Source organism: Tamandua tetradactyla, chromosome 4, assembly GCF_023851605.1.
Source record: "Tamandua tetradactyla isolate mTamTet1 chromosome 4, mTamTet1.pri, whole genome shotgun sequence".
Classification (NCBI taxonomy): Eukaryota; Metazoa; Chordata; class Mammalia; order Pilosa; family Myrmecophagidae; genus Tamandua; species Tamandua tetradactyla.
Genome location: NC_135330.1, coordinates 164755462 through 164776819, shown reverse-complemented (window position 1 = coordinate 164776819; position 21358 = coordinate 164755462). Strand labels below are relative to the sequence as shown.

General features: G+C 35.0%; 1 protein-coding gene across 2 annotated transcripts in view; it reads left to right on the top strand.

Annotated features, from left to right (window-relative positions):
- The window catches only part of UGGT2 (UDP-glucose glycoprotein glucosyltransferase 2), a 271578-nt gene that overhangs the window by 76647 nt on the left and 173573 nt on the right, over positions 1–21358 (top strand). For both annotated transcript variants that reach the window (XM_077158543.1, XM_077158542.1), the window contains 4 exons: positions 2493–2593; positions 6160–6259; positions 8731–8791; positions 17597–17688. In XM_077158543.1, the coding sequence (XP_077014658.1) occupies positions 2493–2593; positions 6160–6259; positions 8731–8791; positions 17597–17688 (354 nt within the window). The remainder of the gene's footprint in view (positions 1–2492; positions 2594–6159; positions 6260–8730; positions 8792–17596; positions 17689–21358) is intronic.

Here is a 21358-nt window from a genome sequence, read left to right as displayed (position 1 = left end):
CTGGATATAGAATTCTTGGTTGGCAGTTTTTCTCTTTTAATAATTTAAATATATTATCCCACGGTCTTCTCTCCTCCATGGTTTCTGCTGAGAGATCTGCACATAGTCTTATTGGGCTTCCCTTGTATGTGGTGGATTGCTTTTCTTTTGCTGCTTTCAAGATCCTCTCTTTCTCTTTGACCTCTGACATTCTGATTATTAAATGTCTTGGAGTATGTCTATTTGGATCTATTCTCTTTGGGGTACGCTGCACTTCTTGGATCTGTAATTTTAAGTCTTTCCTAAGAGTTGGGAAATTTTCAGTGATAATTTCCTCCATTAGTTTTTCTCCTCCTTTTCCCTTCTCTTCTCCTTCTGGGACACCCACAACACGTATATTTGTGCACTTCATATTGTCTTTCAATTCCCTGAGTCCCTGCTCATATTTTTCCATTTTTTTTCTTATAGTTTCTGTTTCTTGTCGGATTTCAGATGTTCCATCCTCCAGTTTTGAAATCCTATGTTCTGTGTCTCGAAATCTACCATTGTAGGTTTCCATTGTTTTTTCATCTCTTCTACTGTGTCTTTCATTCCCATAAGTTCTGTGATTTGTTTTTTCAGACTTTCAGTTTCTTCTTTTTGTTCTTTCCTTGCCTTCTTTATATCCTCCTTCAATTCATTGATTTGGTTTTTGATGAGGTTTTCCATGTCTGTTCATACATTCTTAATTAATTGTTTCAGCTCCTGTATGTCATTTGAATTGTTGGTTTGTTCCTTTGACTGGGCCATATCTTCAGTTTTCCTAGCGTGATTTGTTATTTTTTGCTGGCATCTAGGCATTTAATTACCTTAATTAGTTTATTCTGGAGATTGCTTTCACTTCTTTTATCTAGGGTTTTCTTGCTGGATGAATTTGTTGTCTATCTGTTCTTTGACATTCTGTTCAGCTTTATCTGGACCTTTAGCTTAAGTTTCATTTAACAGAGGAGAATTTTTCAGTTCTTGTTTTCTTGTTTCTTGCCCTGCTTGTGTGGTGCCTTCCCCATCCCCACACTTAGGAGGGTCTACTTCGATATTATATACCCTAGCCAGATTTTCCCAGACCAAACTGGCCTCCTATCAGGAGGAAAGAGTCACCTGCATTGATTTTCCCTGAGGGTGAGACCCAGCAGGTTGAAAGACTTTCCTGTGAAGTCTCTGGACTCTGTTTTTCTTATCCTGCCCTGTGTGTGGCGCTTGTCTGACTGCAGGTCCCACCAGCATAAGATGATGCGGTACCTTTAACTTTGGCAGACTCTCCCTGCTGGGGGCGTGGTGGAGACAGAGGAGAGGTTGTAGGCTGGTTTTAATGGCTTCAAATTACCAAGCCCTGGTGTCTGAATTCCTTGATGAAGGGATTCCACCTGAGTTGGGCTTCACCCCTCCCCTGGGGAAGGCACAGGCTCCAGGCAAGCCCTCAAACGAGCTTGTTTCTGCCTATGCCTGGGGCAGTTGCAGCCTGAGAAACCCTGCTGCTGTATCCAAAGGCAGTCAAGCCTTTGTAGAAACACAACCACAAAAACCTCTGTTTCCTTCTTTTTTTTTTTTTCCCCCTTTTTCTGTCAGTCCTGCCCCCTTGGCGCTGGGGCAAAAATGAGCAACCTCCGCTTTGATCAGGTTCACCTAAACTGGGGGCCTATTTTTAGTAGTCAGAATTTGTTAATTAGTTCCACAATTGGTGTTTGATTGTGCCCAGTCCCTGCTGCTGGTAAAGTCCTTTCCTTTCCCCTCTGGGAAGCGGCCTGTGGGGAAGGGGCGCTGGCCGCCGCAGGTTTAGGAACTCATGGTTCTGGGGGGTGCTCGCAGCCGGACCAGCTGGTCCAGACTGGGGTACACTGTGTGTCTGGTCACTGACATGGCCCCAGGAGCTGTTCTGTACTGTTTTTGGTTATTTAGTAGTTGTTCTGGAGGACGAACTAAAACGCGCACATTGTTAAGCCGCCATCTTGACCCGAAAGTCCCCTCTAAAAGATTCTTACATCCGTTTAATGTTAGGCAAAATTATCTTATTTCAGTTTTTTGTAAACATCAAAGATAGAGCTTTTCAGGTACTAGAGTGAACTCTAATAGATTGTATAGGAAGCATTAATGTCTTTTCTTAATGAAAGTTTTTATTTTGCATTGTAAAAGTAATACTTATAATTTTTTAAATGTTAGAACAAAAAGTATATGACGTAGAACCTAATAATTCTGCCCTTACTCTTGATTTCCTTAATGACAACTCATATTAACTATTGAGAATATATTCTTCCAGATTTTATTTTCTCTTGTATATAAAAAGTACATATAGAGATCCCCCTCATTACTATTTAATAATTATTGTCTGTGGGTATAGATGTGTCACAGTTAGTTTATCACTATCTTGATAATGGTTATTTTGTTTCTAATTATTTAGAAGAACTAATTTCAAAAATATAGTTTGTGTAATGATTAATGGTAGGTGATGATAATTACTATTACTTACTCTGTTGCAGAGAAATATATTCAGACCTTAGAAATAATCTGACAGCATTCCAGAAATACTTGATTGAGAGTAACAAAGAAATGATGCCTTTAAAAGTCTGGGAACTACAAGGTATAGTGTTTTGAGTAACTATGAAAGCATTTTGGTAACTGATCTATGTTTTGTTAAGCTTTTAGTTATATACATTAGTTTATACATAGTAATAATTGCTAATGATATAAATAATGTAAATTATTAGATTACTTTTTGTGGGAATACATAATTAATTAAAGATCATTTATCAAGAAAATTAAATTTTTATGTTGTAATTAAAGTTATCTGGAATTTAGTTACTTGATATTATCTTACCTAGTCATTTTAAGGGTGTAAACTAATTTAGCTTATAGATTGGTTTCCATGTAGTAAATCACATTTAGAAGATATTTAACATTGTTTAAAAACCCTGACTCTGAGGTTGGGAGAAATCAGAATTAAACGTTGGTTTTCTTCTCTTTTAAATTTGATCTTATTAGATAATGCGTGTTTCATTGGTACATTTTAAATGAAAACATCAAATGAGAGAACATGCAATTTTCAATTTAGAGCACCTGTGTAATGACAACCTACAAGCAGATTTAGTTTTGGTTTAATTATAATTCCTTTTCAATATGTAATTTTCCTTCTTTGTTAATTATAATGATTTAGTAGGTGACAAGGATGCCATTTTTTGGTGTAATCCATAACTTTCATCAATTTAACGATTTTATTGAGATATAGTTCACATATCGTACCATTCACCAATTTAAAGTATACTCTTCAATAGTTTTATTATGTTTATAGTACTCTGAAATTATCACCACAGTCAACTTTTATACATTTTCATCATCCCCAAAAGAAACTTCTTACGTATTAGAAATTACTTCCCAGTCCCTCAGTCCTAGGCAACTATTTTTACTTTCTGTCATTATAGATTTGCCTATTCTGGACATTTCACATAAATAGAATCATAAAATATGTGGTATTTTATCTCTTTCATCAGCTTTAAAAGTGAAAATAAATTATTTAAAAGTTTGAAGTAGTAATAATATTATGGTTCTTAGTACAGTTCTCAGTACACATATAGCAAATGTGTATATTTTACTTAAAGAAAATCTTTCAGATTACTAAAGACTCTGGTATTACACCTTTGAAATATTAATAAGATTGTATTCAAAATGTTTTTCTCCAAGATTGATGTTTATAAAATAGCAATGAAAAGGATAGTTATGAAAGTGCTTTTTCTAGAATGTCATCATGACAAGTAAGATTTTACATTTTATTGGGAATACAATATATGGATCCTTTCATCTAAAATATCTTTTACCTCCACAGTAAACTTCTGGGGAAAAAAAAAGGTCCCTCCTCATTTTAGAGATAAGAAAAGTGATGTTTATTGCTTTGATGTGCCATTTGCCACATGGCTAATAATTGAAGCCTTTTGCATCTAACGTATTTCTTTATACTCTACCATGTTGTTTGCCTGGGTAGGAACCAGTCTAGTAAGGTTTTATAGCTTCTGCTGGTATGTTACCTACCTAATATAAATGGTCAACATGTCGGCTAAGCACTGTATCTTTTTCATAATAGAAAAGCATGCAAAGTTTTGATTGTAGTCATTGTTTCTTGAATTCTAAAATCTAAAACTTCAGCACTTCAGCTTGATACTCTTAGAGTTATGGCTCTCCACTCCTTTACTCCTACCAGTCTTGGTTTTCAATTTCATTGAAATCTTTGAATTTTGTGAACTATGTGTTTTGTCCCAATCTATTAAATTCTTTCTACTTTAACTTCTTTCCCTAATATGGCTTAATCCTTACTGCCTCCCCCAAACCATCATTTTAAGACACCCTCTTGTGAGTATCCTCAGTTTTCTTTTTTAGATCCTGTTTGCATCTGTTTATTGGCACTTTATTATAATTTCTGGTGTTTAAGCCCCTTCAAAATGCTCTCCAAGGAGCCCTTCCTTGGGTGGTTTGGAAGACTGTAAGTGATGGTTTGTTTTTAAAGGCTTTTAAACAGAAAACATAACCTAGTTTACTTTTAAACAACTTCCCTAGTGTCAGTGTGGGATGTGTTTGAGTTGACTAGAAACAGGGACTCTAGTTCAGAAGTTATTGAAATAGCACATGAGAGATTGAAATAGGACTATGGTAGAAGGGATAGAATGGAAGGCTTGGAATTGGAAAATATTAAGGAGGTAAAAGGAATCAAGGATGGCTCCAAGATTTCCACCTTTAAGACTGAATAGACAATATAAAATATAGAAGTAGGTTTTGGGGTTAATTAAGGTGCCTAGAAATAATAAGATCAGTTTTGTAAAGATGAATGTTAAGTGATTGTGAGATTTGCAGACAATGAGGTCACTCAGTAGGTTGAATATACTATCCTTAAGCAAATAGAAGAGTATTTAAAATTTTGAGAAATCTTAGCATCAAGATTTTTTAGAGGGATTGAAATGTAGAATGACAAAAATCAGTACTCCAGGGAAGGTGCCCTGGTGCCCACTAATCCACATGTAAAACGTTGAGCCCATGAAGAGGACATGGCAGAATGATAAGGAGTGGAAATTAGTACCGTTCTATAGAAGCCAAGGGAAATAAACTTTTAAGAAAGAGAAAGTGATCAGTACTTTTCTGTACAAGAAGTGGCCCAGTTACAAAAGGAAAATGCATTTATTTGGCAATTAGGTGATATTAATATATATATATATTGATACTAGTATATATATAATACTAATAATTATATATATATTTAGCGATTCCTTATAGCTTTGATGATATAGTAAGGGCTAGAAATATGTTGAAATAGGTTGAGGAAAATCTGGTTAAAGTTATTCAGCTTGTGAGGAATATAGCTGGAATTTGAATCCTGGTATTTTAGACTCGACTACTCCATGAGAGGTTACCCTAAGGGCTTTTTCCCCTCAGCTTTGACTGTACTGGTCACTGAAAGCATAGAAACAGAAGAAGTCTTGTTATATTCAACTGTTTATTTTACAAGTATTTGAGGAACTAGGTTCACATATCTACTGGAATGATAAACTGTATTTACTATTATGTAATGGGAGGATTTAGTTTAAAAATCTCTCAATGAGACTGAAAGGATTACTATTTTTGACTTATTTGAGACTGACTACATACAGTTAGTCATACGCATAGAACTATCATTTTAGGTAAAATAATATTCCCTAAGTTTAATATTTTTATTCTTATTTCAACGTAAAGGTAAAAACATTTTGAAAGAGAAAGTACCTCTTACTTACTGAGTTAAACTACATTGTGTCTTAAAGTTTTTCCAGTTTTGGCTGTTCAAAGCTCTGTTTTTCCTCTTTATTATCTATCTATCAAAGCTTTTTGTTGTATGATCATTTAACCTAAATAAAGAAAAAATAGCTTTCTCAGCATTTTCTATATATCTGTTTTTGAAGTTGTACTGTAAATTGTGGAAATCAAATAATAGATATTAATTGATAATTACTCATTCATGAACGTGTAAAGCTTACCTTTGTTGGAAAATAAAGGCAACTTTTCCATGTAAAAATGCTGAATATGAACTTTACTTGTTTAAATATGAATGGGAAGAAAGATAAAGCAAACCATTTAAATTATATGGAAATATCTAATATTGTGCTAGATTCTTTAATGATATTATCCTTCCAGATCTCAGTTTTCAAGCAGCTTCTCAAATAATGTCCGCTCCAGTCTATGATGCCATAAAATTAATGAAAGACGTTGCGCAGAACTTTCCCATAAAAGCCAGGTATATTAACTTCATTGTTTGGTTGTAGCCAGAACTTTTTTTACAAGGAATAGATTTTATGTAAATAGCTGCTTCCATTTAACATGATGATGTCAATTCTATATATATGTATCTTTTATGAACTCAGTGCCTTTCTTCATTATGTATATTATGTTTTTTATTAGAGCATATTAGTTTGTACACATGTGTGAGTATACACTACAAAACAGAGCCCTTGAATTCTCTCTCTAGGTAGATGGAAAGGAAAAAAATATAAAATTTTTTTGTAAGCAGTCTGATGCAGTAATACAGGGAAAAAACAAGTAATTTTTTTCTTTTCCTTTCATGGAGGATGATGGAAAATACTATTTTAAATAACAGATCTAGGGCGGGCCGCGGTGGCTCAGCGGGCAAAGTGCTTGCCTGCTATGCCGGAGGACCTCGGTTCGATTCCCGGCCCCAGCCCATGTAACAAAAACGGAGAAACAGAATACAATAAAAAACAAGAAAATGTTTAAAGATGTTTCCCTTTCTTCCTTCTTTCCTTCCTTCTATCCTTCCTTCCTTCTCTCTGTCTTTCCTTAAAAAAAAAAAAAAAAAAAAAAATAACAGATCTATGCCTAAAAAGCTACCAAATGCTGTTCTTACCCTTATAGATTCTGAACAATTGGTGTCTTAATTGCATGGAACTTTTTCTGCCAATAGGATATTTAATTGAATTGCTTCCAGAGTTCTGTTATGTTAACCATACTTCCATTTCAATAGGTGATACATTTGCACATGTAAAAGTAACCAATACTCAGAATTCAGGTTACTATGTATTATGAAGAGTTAGCAAAATAACTTGACTTTGATACTTTTATGTTTTGGATAGGAGAGTTAGAATATAAAACTGTAAACAGGGTGATGTGATGGTGGCTCAGTGGCAGAATTCTCACTTGCCATGCTGGAGACCCGTGTTCGATTCCTGGTGCCTGCCCAAGCAAAAAAATTAAAAAAATAAAAATAAGAAAAACTGTAAACAAGTAAAATAGGATATTAGTTAGCTCATGTTGAAGATACACAACTATGACAAGTCATAATGGCATATACAACAATAATGTTTCATTGAGAGGAACCGAAGTGCAACCTTGTGCTCTTAGCATACCTTCTTAACCAGGGGATGTTTGCTGTACCTTTTTTTGTGTAAAATACTACTTTTTACATTCATCTACAGCACCGATTATTGAATCTTAAATCTAGGTACCCTTTATCTTTGAAAGATAAATAGTACATAGCTTACCACAAGACACCAAAACTCTTTTGGTGGAACCCTGAAAATAGAGAGCTTTGTTACTTTATTAACAGGTTAATAATGAATCTGTTTACGTGGCTATCTCAATCATTTTAGTTTTAAACAGTCAAGAATTTGCTAATTCTGGATTTATATACTAAAACATGGAATATGTATATATATGTGTGTGTGTGTAAATATGTTTAGCTACACTGCTGTAAAAATATAGGTAGCTTTAAAAATTATTAGTTGAATACAAATAAGGTAAAATAAGTTTAGTTGTCTTAAAACAGTTAATTAGCTCCTTTGAGGTTTAAGTCAATACAGCGTTCAGGAGTCATGATACTAATTTGTAACTGCTCTTAATTTGTAGTTAGTCATGAGAAAAATGCTGAAATATGGTAACTGCTTAATTTTGCTAAATTGTAGGTTTGAGCATATCTCTAAAACCCTTAGTATGCAGTCAGTATTAATTGAAATAAATGAAGGAATAATTTGCATTATTAATTTTCAATTGTAATTTCCCTCAAGTACTGTCAGACTTCTTTTGTGGTTTGTTTCAAGATGTGCCTTATGGGTCAAGTTTTCCTTATAGTGGAATTTTGCATTAATCTAATTTTTAAACCATCCTCTTTACATAAGTTGACAGATAAATAACTGGTTAAGCATTCTTAGTGATTATCAAGTCAACATTAGCATTTATACACATAAAAAATATTTCTGCTCTTCTTTATATGAGAATGTGTAAGTCCTTCAAGGATAAATACATGCAAGTTAGTATTGTCAATATTATAGACTTATCTACTCTGATAAAGAGCATAGATAAACCAAACATTTTATCTACAAATATTCTGAAAATTGCCTGTTTGCATTGACCCATATGATGACTTCGGTAATTTCGTTCAAAATGGATATGGGAAAAGCAACACCAAATAGCTTTTTCAATGAAGTATTTTTGAAGAATAAGTATACAGTAGTAAACAGGCTCCAGCATTACTAGAGAATCATAATTAGGTCACATGATTTCTATTCTACCTGAATCACATCTCCTCAAATGAAAGCTACAGCGCTACTTGTCAAATTATGTTATATGTAAACATAAACCTTTCAGCCATGAGGGGCTTGGAGTTTTTTATCCAAAGTATTACATCATACTGAATTATAAATTAGTCTTAAACACACAAGGAAGAAGTAATTATATCAATATTTATTTTGTCAGATCATTGACCAGAATTGCTGTAAATCAACATATGAGGGACGAAATACAAAAAAATCAGAAGGTTTGTTTGAATTCTTTTTTTAAAAAAATTACTAATATCACTATTTCAGACTTTAGATTTTCAACTTTCATGCAGAAAGAAAGTTAATTTTGCTTTTTTGATTGTTAAAATAGTTCCAGTCTTTCCATTTTTATATTATCTGCTATGTACACTATATGCGCTATGATTCTAATCAGTCTTTCCTGGTTTATTTTCTACTTACATTCACCCTTACTCCCCACTTTCAATCTAGATAGTTTGGATTCTTCACAGGACACAGAATAAAGATTAAGAACTAATTATTATTTTTCTCATAGTGAATTTTGCTTCTAAAAGCTTGTGAACACTGAAACAAATTTGGACCCCTGAAATGTTACTAAACTTCTATAGCATATAGAACACAATGGATTAGCAGCTTGATAACATTTTGCTACATGGTCTCTTAAATTATGTTAAATGATCCTGGGTATAACACCTGTAAAGTATCTAGTCCACTGCCTGACTTTCTTATACAGAACTAGTAATATACTCACAGGCCCTTACAATAGGAGTTTTTCTCACATAACAAAAAATCTCACCATAGCATGGGTTCTACTGCTCAAAAATGTCAAATAGCACATTCCTATACCATCTTGGCATTTTCTAACCATGAAGGACAAGACGGCTACCACTAAGCTCCAGACTTCATATCTGTATTTTTTAAATCAGAAAGAGGTAGAAGGATACTATCATCTGCTTTAGTCCTCACTAAGGCCTTTCTGGACGTCTTCGGCAGACTTCTGCTTCCCTCTCATTGGCCTGAATTTTGTCCTGTGGCCATTCCTAGCTGCAATGGAAATAGATATTTAGTGTTTATTTTTCTAGTAATTGAGGCAAGAAGAGAAGTGGCTTACATATGGTGCTAGGTTAATTAGCCAACAGTGCCTGTTTTACTGGGACATAGTACACTTTCAATAATTTAGCATTTGATGACAGTTACAATTATAATGGTAAGAAAGTTCACTGGAGCATAAAACTTTGGATCCATAAAATGCTTATCTGAACATTCTTTACACCATTGACTGCCTTACAATTTCCTGTTCATCTTTTAAACCTGAACTCTAGAAATGCTGTTATCTTTATTTTCCCCTAATTGTGTTGACTGTTTCACAAGCATAATGGATTGTTTCCTTATAAGAGTTCCTGAGTTTCTTTTGATAATGCCATCTATGATGAGAAAGGAAGGGAGAGAGGAGAGGAAAAAAGTCAGTGACTTTTGGTCCATAGACTGGAGGAGGTATTGTGGGAATAAGAAAGAGAGAGAGAAACTTGGAAGGACTGAAGATCCAGTCACCAGATGGGATAATTTCAAAGTAGACCAGTGTGATGACATAATCATAGGGTGACCATTAACGTTGGTTGCTGAAGTAGAGTGGAAGTGACAGTTAGTAAAAATAGCATAGAGTATTCCCTTAGAAATATTTGTTGACTTGAAAACTTGTTGAGAGATTAAATGTTACCTATAATACATTCTATATATATCAATATACAGTTTTTAAGATGTTCTTTGTATAATGTCAGGTATTAATACCCCAATTATGAACTGAGATCCAGTGATTTTTTCCAGGTCGCAGAAATGGTATAGACAGAACCATAATTAGTGACTTGGTCTGTGATTCGTTTCAGGTTACTTTAAGTATGTATTGATTACATGCTTAAGTGTCAAGCAGTTTGCTTGATGATTGGAAGACAAAGGTATTTGAGTGACTAGATTTATCTAGTTACTTTTCTGTGGAAATCCTTCAGTGTCTCCCATTTCTAGAGGAACAACATGCAGAGTTCATCTAAATAAATGAGAGAGGGAAGGAAATGGCTTGCAGTAGACTCTCAACTCCCCTAAAGATAGATATCACCGTAGAATCCTGTTGATCAAGCAAAGCTGAGTTTAATAAATTTACTGCAGCCAGGGAGAAAATACCTTGATAGGATCTTGTTTAGTGTCTCAAAAGGAAGAAGTTTGGGTAGGAAATTTATAGAGTTATCCGGTCTTGGTTCAAGTGATTTAAGTAGGCTCTCTCAAGGTAGGGAACTGTTTGGAATTGGTGGCGTTTGTAACACAGTAGTTTGGGGTTGGTGGACAACTGAAGTGATGGTTTGATTAGCAAACTCTTGTCTGATAAGCAAGCTCTTTGTCTAGATGAGATGGATTTGCCTGAAAAAAAAAATGATTTGCAAGAATTTCATGTTTGTTAAATGGTGGTTTAATCCCTTATAGTCTTATCTTCTTTTTTTAAAAAAAAATTATTGTATAATATAACATATACAAAGCAAAGAAAAAAAAAAGCAATGATTTTCAAAGCACTCTTCAATAAGTAGTTATAGAATAGATCCCAGGGTTTGTCATGGGCTACCATTCCATCATCCAGAATTTTTCTTCTAGCTGCTCCAGAACACTGGAGGCTAGATGGAATATATATATGTGTGTATGTATTTTTATCAACACAATCAACGTTTTTTTTTTTCTTTTCTTATGAAAAATAACATACATACAGAGCAATAAATTTCAAAGCACACAACAACAATTAGTTATAGGTCAGATTTCAGAGTTTGGTATGGTGGTGTGGGGTATAGTTCCACAATTTCAGGTTTTTCTGTATAGCTTCTCCAAGACCCTGGAGACTAAAAGAAATATCAGTATAATGATTCAGAAGTCATACTCATTTATTAAATACTGTCTTCTTGGTTATTGCTCTGCATTCTCCTTTGATCTTTCTCCTAATCTTTAGGGTTATTTGGGCTGTGGCCATTCTAACATTTTCGTATTGAAAGGGGCTGTTGATAAAATGGGATGGGGGATGGAAATAGTTGATGTTCTGGAGATGCTAGCCCCTCTGGGTGTCAGGACTTATCTGGCCTAGGAACCCATCTGGAGGTTGTACGTTTCTGGAAAGTAATCCTAGTACATGGAACTTTTGTAGAATCTCAGATAAAGCACTAGATGTTCTGTAGATGTGGTAGGAATGGTTTTGATTGGAGTTTGGCAAACCATGATAAATAGCAATATCTATCTGAAGCTTGTGTAAGAGTAGCCTCCAGAGTAGCTCCTTGGCTATATTTGAACTCTCTCAGCCCCTGATACTTTATTTCTTACAATTGTTTTCCCCATCTTGCTCAGTAAGGTGTTGTCTATCCCACAGTGCCAATCCCATAGTATCAGGGCTATATTCATCCCTGGGAGTCAAATCCCATAATGCTGTGAACATCAGTGTCCAGATGTCTGTCTGTGTCACTGCTTTCAACTCTTCTGGGTGTACACCAAGAAGTGGTATTGCCAGGTCATAGGGCAACTCTATATTTAGTTTTCTAAGGAGCCGGCAAACTTCATTCCTTATCAGCCATACCATTACACATTCCTACCAACAGTGCATAGTCTCCAATTTCTCCACATCCTCTCTAACATTTGTAGTTTCCTGTTCGTTTAATAGCAGCCATTCTTACAGTTGTGAGGTGGTATCTCATTGTAGTCTTGTTCTGCATTTCTATTATAGCTAATGAAGAAGAGCATCTCTTCACCTGCTTTTTAGCCTTTTGTATTTGCTCTTCAAAAAATGTCTATTCATATGTTTAGCCCATTTTATAGTTGGATTGTTCTTTTGTTGTTGAGTTATATGATTTCTTTATGTATACAGAAAATCAAACCTTTATCTAATGTGTGATTTCCAGATATTTTCTCCATTGAGTTGGCTACCTCTTCACCCCCCCCTCCCCCCCGCTGGTATGGCAAGCTGCAGGAATCAAACTCAGGTCTCTGGCACAGCAGGCGAGAACTCTGCCACTGAGCCACCCTTGCACCGCCCCCTCTTCACCTTTTTAACAGCAGGCGAGAACTCTGCCACTGAGGCACCATTGCACCACCCCTTCTTCACCTGTTTAACAAAGTTGTTTGTGGCACAGAATCACTGATTTTAAGTAGTTCCTATTTAGCTGCTTTTTTCTTTCATTGCTTCTGCTTTGGGTATAAAGTTTTAAGAGTTACCTCCTATTACAAGGTCTTGAAGATGTTTCCCTATATTTTCTTCTAGGAGTATTATGGAACTGGATCTTATAGTTAGGTCTTTGACACATTTTGAATTAGTTTTTGTGTAGGGTGTGAGGTAGGGGTCCATCTTCATTCTTTTGTCTGTTAATATCCAGTTTTCGCAGTTGCGTGGATTTGGGGGCTTTGTTGAAGATCAGTTAACCAGTAGATTTGGTGCTCTATTTCTATGTCCTTCATTCCATTTCCTTAGTCAGTACTTCTATCTTTTGCCAGTACCATGCTGTTTTGACCACTGTGGCTTTATAATAAGGTTTACAATCAGGATGTATTAATCCTCCCACTTCATTCATCTTTTTTAGCATATTTTTAGCTATTTGAGGTCTTTTTCCCTTCCATATGAATTTGATAACTGGTGTTTCCAAATCTTCAGAGTAGGTTATTACAATTTTTATTGATACTGCATTGAATCTCTAGAACAGTTTGGATAGAATTTACATCTTAACTACGTTTAACCTTCCTGTCCATGAGCATGGAATGTCTTTCCACTTATCTAGATTCTTTGATTTCTTTTAGCAACGTTATGTAGTTTTCTGTGTATAGCCCCTTAATATCCCAAGTTAAATTTATTCTTAGATACTTGATTCTTTTAGTTGCTATTTTGAATGGAATTCTTTCCTTAATTGTCTCCTCAGTTAGGTCATTGCTTGTGTATAGAAACATTACTTATTTTTGCACATTAATCTTATATCCCATCACTTTGCTGAATTTGTTTATGAACTTAAGAAGCTTTGATATAGATTTCTCAGGATTTTCCAAATACAGTGTCATGTCATCTGCAAATAATGAAAGTTTTACTTCTTCCTTTCTGATATAGATGCCTCTTTTTTCTTTTTCCTGTCTGATTGCTCTAGCTGTATCTTCTAGTACATCTTCTAGTACAGTGTTGAATAATAGTGTTGACAGAGGGCATTCTTGTCTCATTCCTGATCTTAGGGGGAAGGCTGTCGGTCTCTTGCCATTGAGTACAATGCTAGCTATGGGTTTTTCAAAGGGAGTTACCTTTGATTCCTACCATTTGAAGTGTTTTTTTATCAGAAAAGGGTGCTGAATTTTGTCAAATGCTTTTTCACATCAATCAACATGATCATGTGAGTTTTCCCTTTTGATTTGTTAATAAGCTATATTACATTAATTGATTTTCTCATTTTGTACCACCCTTGTATTCCTGGTATAAACCCCTTGGTTATACTTGGTGTATAATTTTTTTAATGTGTCGTTAGATTTTATTTGCTAGTATTTTGTTGAGATTTTTGCATCTATATTCATTAGGGAGATTGGCCTGTAGTTTTCCTTTCTTATAGCATCTTTACCCAGTTGGTATTAGAGTAATGTTAGCTTCATAAAATTAGCTATGTAGTGTTCTGTGTTCCTCAGTTTTTTGAGAGTTTGAGTGGGATTGGTATTAGTTCTTTTTGGAATGTTAGATGAAATTCCCCTGTGAAGCCATCTGGCTTTTCTTTGTAGGAAGATTTTTGATGATATGAAGATTTGTGATTGGTTTGTTGAGATCTTCTATTTCTTCTTGGGTCAGTGTAGCTTGTTTGTGTGTTTCTAATAATTTGTCCATTTCATCTAGATTCTATAGTTTGTTGGTGTATAGTTGTTCACAGTATCCGCTTATGATTTTTTTTTATTTCTTCAGGGTCCATGGTAAGGACCCCCCTCTCATTTCTAATTGTGTTTATTTGCATCCTTTCTCTTTTTTCTTTATCAGCCTAGCTAGGGGTTCATTGATTTTTATTTATTTTTCTCAAAAAACTAACGTGGTTTTATTGATTGTTTCTATTTTTCTTTTGTTCTCCAATTCATTTAATTCTGCTTTAATCTTTATCTTCTTCTATTTGCTTTGGGGTTAGTTTGCTGTTCTTTCTTTAGTTCTTCCAGATGAGCAGTTAAGTCCTCAAATTTCACACTTTCTTCTTTTTTAATATGAGTATTTACGGCAACACATGCCCGTCAGCACTGTGTTTGCCATATCCCATAAGTTCTAATATGTTGTATTCCCATTTTCATTCATCTCCAAATAGTTCCTGATTTCTCTTGCAATTTCTTCTTTGACCCAATGTTTTTTTTTTTTTGCATGGGCAGGCACCAGGAATCGAACTCGGGTCTCAGGCATGGCAGGCAAGAATTCTGCCACTGAGCCACCATTGAACAGCCCCCCACTGTTTTTTTAAGAGTGCATTGTTTAACGTCCATATATTTGTGAAAGTTCTGGTTCTTTGGTGGTTGTTTATTTCTAGCTTCATTCCACTGTAATCAGAGAATATGGTTTGAATAATTTCAATCTGTTTAAATGTATAAAGACCTGTTTTGTGCCTTAGCATATTATCTTTCTTGGAAAGCGTTCCATGAGCACTAGAGAAGAATGTATGTACTGGTGTTTTGGGGTGTAATGATCTATATATGTCTGTTAGGTTTAACTTATCAAATTAAGTTCTGTATTTCTTTGTTGATCCTCTTTCTGGTTGTTCTTTCTATAGAGGAAAGTGGTATATTGAATTTTCCCACTGTTATTGTTGAAACATTTATGTTCACTTTGGTTTTGCCAATTTTCGCCTCATGTCCTGTTAGCTCTTTGGTTGGGAGCATAAACATTTATGATTGTGATTTCTTCTTGGTAAATTGTCCCTTTATTAATATGCGGTGTCCTTCTTTGTTTCTTATAACTTCTTTACCTGTAACGTCTGTTTGGTCTCATATTAGTATAGCTACTCCTGCTTTCTTTTGGTTACAGCTTGCATGGAACGTCTTTTTCTAGCCTTTTATTCTCAGTCTATTTGTATCCTTGGATCTAAGGTGAGTCTCTTGTGAGCCCCATATAGATGGATCACATTTCTTAATCCAGTCTGCCAATCTGTATCTTTTAATTGGTAAGTTTAGTCCATTAGCATTCAAAGTTATTGCTGTAAAGGCATTTCTTGAGTCTACCATCTTATCCTTTGGATTTTATTATATATATATATATGTATGTCCATATATATATATATTTCATATATATAAATATTTTATTTCATATATTTATGTCTCCTTTATGTCATTAGCAACATTTGACAGTCTCATTGGTATATGCCTTAGAGTGGGTTTATTTGGATTTATTCTATTTGGGGTTCGTTGAGCTTTTATTTGCATATTTATGTCTTTTATAAGACTTGAGAAATTTCCCCAATTATCTCTTTAACGAAACTTCCTAGCCCTTTACTAATATCTTCTCCTTCTGACACACCGATAATTTTGTGTTCTTCATGTTATCCATCATTTCCCTGAAACCTTGTTCCATTTTTTCTATCGTTCTTGCCGTTTGTTCTTTTGTGATTTGAGGTTCAATCATCCCTACTTCTAGCTTGCTTATTCTTTCTTCCACATCTTCAGAGCTGCTGTTAGGTGCCTCTCTATCATATTTTTTATTTGGTCTACAGTATCTTTTGAGTCAGTGAAATATGCTATTTTTTAATTTATTCTTTCAAATTCTTCTTTATGCTACTCCAGTGTCTTTTTGATATTCTTTGTCATTATGAACATCCTTGATTAGTTGTTTGAAATTCTGTGTCCCCTCTGGTGTTTTAATTTGGTCATTTGTCTGGGCCATATGTGCCCGAATCTCATGGGCTTTGTGATTTTAGATTGTTGTTGGGCACATCTATTTATCTTGATGTGGTTATTTTCCAAGTTGCTTTCTTTGATTTGTCTAAGGTTTTCTGTTTGCTTAGATTTGCCTTGAAGGTCCCCTTTTGCACTTGGCTTGTAAGTAATTATTCACCAAATCAAGGCCAAGAGCTCATGGAGGGGATGCAATTCAACTTGATGCTTATCAACAGATGGTGCTTCTGAACTACCTCATTCCCTCAGGTGTGCTTCTCCCAGCTGCGGTGCCTGGCTGAGCAAGGTGATACGTGGCGTGGCTATTTTTTGCGTCAGGCAGGTGCTATTTACTGCACCTGTAGGGCCATTATTCTCGGTACCCAGCATGGTGGCTAGTCTCGGCACCCGGGGGCGTGGCTATTCTCTGTGCCCATCAGGTCAGCTGTTCTCGGTAACCAGTGGAACGGTATTCTCACACTCAGCACTGCAGCTATTGTCTGTGCCGGTTGGGTGACTATTCTCCACACCTGGGATGGGGGGTAGCTATTCTCTGCATCCAGCGGACCAGCTGGTCCTGGTGGGCAGTGTAGGGCTTCTCATTCCCTCTAAGAACCAGCCTGCTGTGCCTGTGGGGGAGGGTTGCCAATCTCCGCTGCTTGAGAAATTTTCAGTTTTATGTGGTTACTCAGCTGTTCTACCATTCCAGACTTGTATAGGATATGTATCACCGAGGTCTCACAGTTGTTGCATACAGTTCCTAGCTGTTAGCTGTCCCAGAGAACTAAATTCTGCTCCTTACTGTGTCACCGTATTGCCTCCCTGCCGTCTGTTCTTTTTTTTTCTTTCACATGGGCAGCACCAGAAACCGAACCTGGGTCTCTGGCATGGCAGGAGAGAATTCTGTCACTGAGCCACCGTCGTACTACCTGCCATCTGTTTTATTAAATAAAAGTTGTATTCGAACATAGCCATGCCCATTTGTTTACATATTTTCTGCAGCTGCTTTTGTGCAACAAAGGCAAAGTTGAATATTTGTGACAGACCATATGGCCAGCAAAGCCTAAAACCTTTAGTATCTGCCCCTTTATAGAAATAGTTTGCCCACCCATAACATGATTTGCTATTGTTATATCACTTGATAAACTATTATTTTGCTCTATTTTAAGGATCTTCAAGATAGATTTGAAATTCAGCCAGGTGATGCTCATCTATTTATAAATGGACTTCGTATTGATATGAATAGTTATGATCCTTTTAGGTAAGTATTAAATCATGGATATAAACTAACTGTGGTATTTATAGATAAACATTGTCCTGAATTTAATATTTGTCAAGTTGCAAAGAATCACTTTACAGATAAAACAAATGCATGTCTTTGTGTAAAACACTATATTTTTGTGGTGGAGTATCCCTTAGAGGAGAGCCCAAAGTGTCTGAGAATCTTAGAACTAGAATAAAGATTTTTCAGATGAGAAAATTGAAGCTTCTGAATCTTAGACCTATACTTATCTCGTTATTCCAAACTGTCTTTTCATTAAAGAATAGGTTGATGATTTAGCAGGGAGGTTCTAGCTGAGAAGCCAGAAAGGTCTGCCTTCCAGAAAGGAACCGAAAACAATATGAGGTATTTCCTAAGAAGAAAGAAATTAGAAGGAAGAATTTGAATTCTTGTCTTTATCAAAAAGGAAATTTGAATTTTTACTATGCTGAATTTTATTCTTTAGGTCAAAAAAATTCTTTAACAGAAGTGCTCAAGAACAGAATTATGAAGTCTTATATTTTTCTATAGCCATTGACCCATGAATTAAAGTCATAGGCCAAACAGAAGTGAAAGAGAATGAATTTGTTTTACTTTTAATGAAAAGGGGAAAAATATTTTAAAAATTAGTATTTAGAACATAAAATGAATTTAGTAAAATTAGTGCTTCAGTTCAAATATGCATTTTTAATTCAGTTAAATATACTTTTGTGAAATGAAAATTAATTAAATGTTTAAGTTCCATTTTCTTGCCAGTTTGGAAATATATAGGAAAATACCTGAAAGACTGAGAAGGAGGTAGTTCATTTGGAACTTAGTCATTTTACTGATTTTTTTTTACAGTTTTAATTTCCAATCAAATGGTACTTTTCTCTTTGATTAGTTGAATCCTTGAACTTAGTATTGGAAAAAAATGATAACCTAAGTTATATAGAAAAAGTAACACACGTAGAAAGAGTAAAGAGGTTCTTATATCCTGGCCTGTGAACTTCAGAGGAACAAAAATTAATCTCTTCTCAGGAACAGTGAAAACATTTGAAATAGTATGTAGATTTTGGAAAGCTTCTATGACAGTGTATAGGAAAATTTACACAGCATGAAGATTTCATTTATGAATAAGAAGGGCTGTAGATTATTCAAGAAACAAAAACCTTTTGGTTCCCTACCTGGTAATTGATAATCTGCAGGATGTGTGCTGCATTTTTAAAGTTCCTCATTGATGTGACCACTAATTATGGCTACTATAATTCCCTAAAGTGAGCAAGAGTGAATGTCAGGTTATTTACATCATTTGACATTTTTGAGATAATGTCTCAAAATAGATATCTATTTTGAGAAATAGATCAGAAGAGGTGGAATAGAAATAGATCAGAAGAGGTGGAATAAAATCAGTGGGAAGAGGTAGATGAGTGGAAGAAAATGATAGAGGGGAAGAGAGAGAGAGAGATCATAAATCCTTGATCTAGATAGAGGTTCATTTGGGGAAAGGAAGGGAATGGGTTTTATATTTTATTTCCCATATCTTGTCTTTTATTCTGTGTTGTATTGCACAACCTCTCCCGCAGCTGGTGGAGAACTGATACCATGCCCCAAGGTGCATCCCTTCTTCCTCTGATCCTGGAAGTAGTGGGAGGAGCTTAGCCTGAGTTCGGTCAGCATTTATTCAGTAAAGTCTATGCCCAAACCTAGCTCTCACCTCCAGGGAAGCTGAGATAGCAGTGACCAAGAGGGAAGGCAGGTAGAACTAAGAAAATCTGAGGAGGTACCAGTATATTCCTTACATTATTCTGTTCTAGCTGCTAAAATATCTTTGCTTCTGAATAATCACCTCAGCCACAGATTTGACCTATCAGAAACTGACCCTGATACATTAAATATTATGAATTTTGATAACCACCCTCTTCCAACTTGAGCAGTGCCACCACATTAAACCAGAAGGAAAGAAGTAATAATGATGTCTTGATATCCCCACTTGTGGATTTTTTTTTGTCTTAATGAAGTTAACCTGCTCGTAGCTCAAGAGCTTTGAAAAATATTTATTTTAATGGAAAGAACAATAAAATTCAATATTACAAAGCCAATTCAGTTCATCAAATATTCAAGTGTCTACTATAATCAATCAGTTGTTTTTGGGAATACAGTGATGAATAAGAAGTAAGTCTTGCTTGAGTGGAATTTATAGTCTAGTGGGAAAACTGATGTCAAATAATTGCAAGTGTTATAAAGTTTAAAATAGGTAAAAGTGTCTAACTCCAGAGATTTAAATATCAGGCAGAAAATGGATGGCATGTTTCTTCAAGGAAGTGATGTTTAAGCTGAAACTTAAAGAATGAATCAGGCAAAGTAGGGGGTGAAGATTGTACAGCATGGCATATCTGAGAAATCTAGTATGGCCAGACCGTGGAAGAGCAGGGAAGAGCTGGAATTAGTCAAGGCTGCATATGTAGCCAGGGTCAGATTGTAGAACTTGATTATAGATTTTGGCCTTGTATCAAGGGCATGAGAAGCCAGTAAAGAGTTCTTAGCAAGTCCAGTATAACTATTTAAATGAGAAGGATCAAAAACAATTTTTTAAAAATCCATAGATATAAGGGGTTCTTCTGATAAATAAACTGGCATATTTTTTAGGGCCAGTTTTTAAATAGGATCCAAATTAAAAGATTTGCGAAGAGCAAGGAAGAAATTAATGTTTATTGAGGGCTTCTGTGTTCTCAGATTAAGCCCATTTGATCCTAACACCCCTGTAAAGTGAGTGTTGTTATTCTGTTTTTACAGATGAGGAAACAAAGGCTCTTTGAGATCTCATACAAGATAGGAGCAGAGCTAGCAAATAGTACCAGGATTTGAAATTCCATTCTCTTTCCGGTGTACCATGCAGTCTCTGTTTTTTCTATTTTTTGTTTTCCTTGAGAACTAGGTTGATATAACACAGATGATAGTTTTAAAATCTATGGGGATGCTTTTTTGTATATATGTTATTTTTCACACACAAAAAATAATCGATTGTGATGATAAAAGCACAGCTATATGGTGATATTGTGAGCCATTGATTGTACACTTTGGATGATTGCATGGTATGTAAATATATAATATATCTCAGTAAAAAAGTAATTTAAAAAAATTAAAGGAGACACTGGAGTTATAAAGGAGAAGATAGGATTTAACAAGTAAGTATGACTTCCAAATCATTATATTGAAATTTCTTTTAATCTCCAGTGTCTTGGAGCAGCCAGAAGGAAAAACCTATAATTGTTGAACTGTAATGCATTCCAAACTCTAAAATCTGTTCTATAGCTAATTATCGTGATGTGCTTTAAATTTATTACTTTTCTGTATATATGTTATTTTTCACAATAAAAAAAAGATACGTGGACAAAAAAAGAAAAAAAGCTATGGGGAATTTAAAAGACTTTCCGAAACCATACCATGGAGTAATGTTAGAACAGACTAAATCTTATTATCATATTGCTGATTTGTGTTATTTAAGCCAGTGCTCTTTCTGTCACACTCATACCCAATAGATTTTTTGATTTGGCTCTGTAAAGCAGTGCCAGCCAGAATTGTCTAGGTTATAGATGTACAGAGCTGAAATTGTTTTTACAGGCTAACTTGAAAAGCTTACAAAGTAGCTTTATTAAGAGTTTTGATATTACATCTGTACTTTTAAAAT